General features: G+C 33.7%; 1 protein-coding gene across 1 annotated transcript in view; it reads left to right on the top strand.

The window, feature by feature from the left end:
• The window catches only part of LOC111083249, a gene marked incomplete at its 3' end in the record, with an annotated part of 26242 nt that overhangs the window by 5731 nt on the left and 15249 nt on the right, over positions 1 to 5262 (top strand). The window contains exons 6-9 of the mRNA XM_022379626.1: positions 704 to 785; positions 904 to 966; positions 1195 to 1340; positions 2185 to 2324. Coding sequence (XP_022235334.1) covers positions 704 to 785; positions 904 to 966; positions 1195 to 1340; positions 2185 to 2324 — 431 coding nt within the window. The remainder of the gene's footprint in view (positions 1 to 703; positions 786 to 903; positions 967 to 1194; positions 1341 to 2184; positions 2325 to 5262) is intronic.

Genomic DNA, 5262 nt, shown 5'->3' with positions numbered 1-5262 from the left:
TGTAATGTAATGATGGTTTTAAACAGGTGATTTAGTATTGTATTATGTAATGTGATGTTGGTTTAAGACAGGTGATTTAGTATAGTGTAATGTGATGGTGGTTTAAAACAGGTGATTTAGTATTGTATTATGTAATGTGATGATGGTTTTAAACAGGTGATTTAGTATTGTATTGTGTAATGTAATGATGGTTTTAAACAGGTGATTTAGTATTGTATTGTGTAATGTGATGTTGGTTTAAGACAGGTGATTTAGTATTATGTAATGTAATGATGGTTTAAGACAGGTGATTTAGTATTGTATTATGTAATGTGATGTTGGTTTAAGACAGGTGATTTAGTATTGTATTGTGTAATGTAATGTTGGTTTAAGACAGGTGATTTAGTATTGTATTGTGTAATGTGATGTTGGTTTAAGACAGGTGATTTAGTATTGTATTGTGTAATGTAATGTTGGTTTAAGACAGGTGATTTAGTATTGTATTGTGTAATGTAATGTTGGTTTAAGACAGGTGATTTAGTATTGTATTATGTAACGTGATGTTGGTTTAAGACAGGTGATTTAGTATTGTATTATGTAATGTGATGTTGGTTTAAGACAGGTGATTTAGTATAGTGTAATGTGATGATGGTTTAAACATCATAGCTGTTTCAACACGAAGTTTTATCAATGTTCATCTGATTTGATTTTGAGTTTTCTTTAGCTCTGCTTCAACCTAACGATCCTCTTCTTCTGAACAATGATGACCTAACGACACGAAACTTTTCAGTTGAGATCTATGAAAGGTTGGTTTATTTTAAATATATTGTCTACACTTTTAAGACTGAATTTTAATAAAACTTTCAGTGACGTGGGTGAAACGGAATCAAAGTTTATAGACTAACTGTTTTTGTTTTTTGTCAGAAATGTGACTGAAGTTCTGGTGAGATGTGATGGAACCACGAATAGCTCTCTATACATCGACAGGTAATGCCCTCATGTTATTAATATCCCCCCCTCCAAACGAACAATAACAGTAGCTTCGTATGAATGATATTTAATTCAGTCTTGTAATAATTTCCCTCTAGCGGTGAAGCTTTCAATTAAATAAATAAAGGTAATTATACCTACAATCTAATAATGCTAGTTTATATATTTTCAGCAAACAATAAAAAAAACTATTTGAAAGATCTGATTGATCTGTTTTTACTTCAGGTGTGGACATTGCGTTGAAGGACTTAACAAATCTGTAAGTCACGTTTGTGGAGAGTGTGGTGGCGCTAGTTGTCTGGGGTGTGATGAGAAACCAAACAGTAGGTGGAGATTAGATAATTGTGGTCAGTGTAAACCACCAGGGGAAGGTGAGTATCTGTTTTGTGATATTATTTCGTTTAATTACGAGCTATTTCAGTAGTCTAGGTTATTTTTATTTTATTATTTCATAGTTTTCAGAAAATCTCTGAAAGTTATTGAAGTATTCGTTAGGCTAACTACCGTTCATATTTTTCCGATAAAAATCTCTGTTTATGTCAATAAAGTATCAGCTATCCAGGTTGTTTTACTAACCCTAATCTCCTTACAACATTGATTTATCTACACACTCTTCTAAGGCTTAGTTCAAAAACTAATTTATTAAATTTAAATTAAAACTATCTTTTTACGATTTTTTTTTTCGGGACCCGAATTGGCTCTCTGGAAGAATTCTGGATTTCAGAGCTGGAGAGCTTCGATGACACAAAATATTTCTTGCACTTTAAATTCTGGGTGAGGTATAAGAACGACAGTCAATCCCTTACCATAAATTGTGGGCGTTAGGGTGTTACTAACATGCTATCTTCAGTAGGTTGGTCAGTTGGTCAGTAGGTCAAAGTTAGGGACTGTGGCAGATAGTCTTACTACTTTCGCTATATACATAGAAATACCCCAGTTTTTGTGTCTTGTTTTACTTCTCAACCTTCATCAGTAGAATCTATGCAGAGAAAATTACAATTGACTTATAATAATTCAAATAATTAAAGTCTGGAAGCTACAATTATATTAACTCTTTACATTTTATCACTGAAAGAGTTTATCATTTACAAATATCCAATGACAAAGTTCACATTTCAAAGTATTTGACTGAATTCAAATTTCGTCAAAACATGATATTGGTATTTATTATTTGTTAAGCAGTAAGATAATTATTAAATATTTTTTTATACCCAGGTTGTCCGTTTTTCATATTGAATATCAACGTCATTGATATCAGTGAGGAATCCAGATGCCGTGATACCAATTTGCATGTAAGCAATACCTATCAAGTCACTTCGCTGAACTGTTCTCTACAGCTCGTGGAAGGTGTACAGGTGATGTGTATCGTAAGAAATGATCACATATAAACTCACGAAAGATAAAATTCATCCTCAGCCAGTAAAAGCAACATGATAGTTTGTTTGTTTAAAAATTACGCGCTAAGCTACCCGAGAGATATTTGCGCTAGCCGTCCCCAATTTTGAAGTGAAATGCTAAAAGAAAGGCAACAAATCAACTGTATATACAGAGTCACGGCAGTGTTACTCCATTCTTCTAACTTAACTGGAGTCACTACTGTGTCTCTAGATACTATCAGATTTGACCAATAGTTCGGTCCTGTATATACAGAGTCACGGCAGTGTTACTCCATCCTTCTAACTTGGCTGGAGTCACAACTCCATTCTTCTAACTTAACTGGAGTCACAACTGTGTTTCTAGATACTATCAGATTTGACCAATAGTTCGGTCCTGTATATATAGAGTCACAGAAGTGTTACTCCATCCTTCTAACTTGACTGGAGTCACAAGTTAGAAGGATGGAGTAACACTTCTGTGACTCTATATATACAGGACCGAACCTTTAGCCAAATCTGATAGTATCTAGAGACACACTAGTGACTCCAGTTAAGTTAGAAGGATGGAGTAACACTTCTGTGACTCTATATATACAGGACCGAACTATTGGTCAAATCTGATAGTATCTAGAGACACAGTATGTATCACAACGCATTGTTGTTGTTTTGTACCATGACTAGTTTCATAACACATTGCTGTTGTTTTGTACCAAGATATGTTTTAAAACACATTGCTGTTGTTTTGTACCAAGACATGTTTCACAACACATTGCTATTGTTTTGTACCATGACTACTTTCATAACACATTGCTGCTGCTTTGTAACATACCATGTTTCATAACACATTGCTGTTGTTTTGTATCATGACTACTTTCACAACACATTGCTGCTACTTTGTAACATGACTTGTTTCATAACACATTGCTGTTGTTTTGTATCATGACTAGTTTCATAACACATTGCTGTTGTTTTGTACCAAGACATGTTTCACAACACATTGTTGTTGTTTTGTACCGTAACTAGTTTCATAACACATTGCTATTGTTTTGTACCATGACTACTTTCATAACACATTGCTGTTGCTTTGTAACATACCATGTTTCACAACACATTGCTGCTACTTTGTAACATGATTTGTTTCATAACACATTGCTGTTGTTTTGTACTATGACTAGTTTCATAACACATTGCTGTTGTTTTGTACTATGACTAGTTTCATAACACATTGCTGTTGCTTTGTAACATACCATGTTTCATAACACATTGCTGTTGTTTTGTATCATGACTAGTTTCATAACACATTGACAGTATCTAGAGACACACTAGTGACTCCATCCAAGTTAGAAGGATGGAGTAACACTGCCGTGACTCTATATATACAGGACCGAACTATTGGTCAAATCTGATAGTATCTAGAGACACACTAGTGACTCCATCCAAGTTAGAAGGATGGAGTAACACTGCCGTGACTCTATATATACAGGACCGAACTATTGGTCAAATCTGATAGTATCTAAAAACACAGTTGTGACTCTAGTCTTTTGTGCCAAGACATGTTTTAAAACACATGGCTGTTGTTTTGTACCAAGACACAACAGCAATGTGTTATGAAACTAGTCATGGTACAAAACAACAACAATGCGTTGTGAAACTAGTCATGGTACAAAACAACAGGAATGTGTTGTAAAACATGTCTTGGTACAAAACAACAACAATGTGTTGAAAAACATTTCTTGGTGTACAAACTGCTACAAATTTTGGCATCTTCTAAAAAAACTACGTGAAACAGACGAAATAATTCCGGAAGTAAAATATATCTAAACAGTAACAGTAAACAACCATAAGGCTGCTGTGTGGTAAGTTATGACCAATGACGTCGTTTCCGGGCAGTTGTTACGTGGTCTGATCACCTTGCCTCTCACCCACGTCCTTCATGATTCGATCTTGAAGAATAAATAAACCAACAACATAACAATATGGTATTCATACTGTCTTGTTTCCAGAGTCAAACTTTGTTTTGCAAAGTTGTCAGTTGTGTTTTCATGGGACTCGACTTAACAAACTAGATGGCTGCATCTCGGTTTTAGGCTTATCGTCGTTTTATCGGCTGTCCCTACCATTGTAAGCAGTGATGTTACATAATTTCAAAAAATTATAGGCAACGAATTCATTGAAGTTATATATTTTAAGAAATACTAAATAAATGTTATTTATTAGCTAATTTTAATAACATCAATTACTGGACCAAAATATTTCCATTGTCTTGTAACTCTTCGTTTTTATTGGCTAATTTTTAAACCCATCAATAATTAGACTAATACGTCTTCATCTTCTTGTGTACTTATAAAGTTTCTTCTGTTATACCATGCGCTATTAGCCGCCACCACCCGACCAACCTTATCCTATAGTCACGTGCCTTAGTTATTTTTGATGGTTTGTTTGTTTTGTAGTTATGCACAAAGCTACACAATGAGCTATCTCTGCTATGCCCACCACGGGTATCGAAATCCAATTTCTAGCGTTGTTAGTTCGCAGATATACCGCTGTGCCACTAGGGGCAGTTATTTTTGAAGTTTAGAAATTTATAAATTATAAATAAATTGTTAGCTTCCTAACGTAGTTATTGTAGTTATAAATAACACGTTAGCTTTCTAATGTAGTTATTGTAGTTATAATTAACTCGTTAGCTTTCTAATGTAGTTATTTTAGTTATAATTGACTCATTAGCTTTCTAATGTAGTTATTGCAGTTATAAATAAGTTATTAGCTTTCTAATGTAGTTATTGTAGTTATAAATAAGTTGTTAGCTTTCTTATGTGATTATTGTAGTTATAATTAACTCGTTAGCTTTCTAATGTAGTTATTTTAGTTATAATTGACTCATTAGCTTTCTAATGTAGTTATTGTAGTTATAAAT

Source organism: Limulus polyphemus, unplaced genomic scaffold, assembly GCF_000517525.1.
Source record: "Limulus polyphemus unplaced genomic scaffold, Limulus_polyphemus-2.1.2 Scaffold8749, whole genome shotgun sequence".
NCBI classification, from domain to species: domain Eukaryota; kingdom Metazoa; phylum Arthropoda; class Merostomata; order Xiphosura; family Limulidae; genus Limulus; species Limulus polyphemus.
The sequence above is the reverse complement of the archived record's forward strand: the minus strand, read 5'-3'. Positions and strand labels throughout refer to the sequence as shown.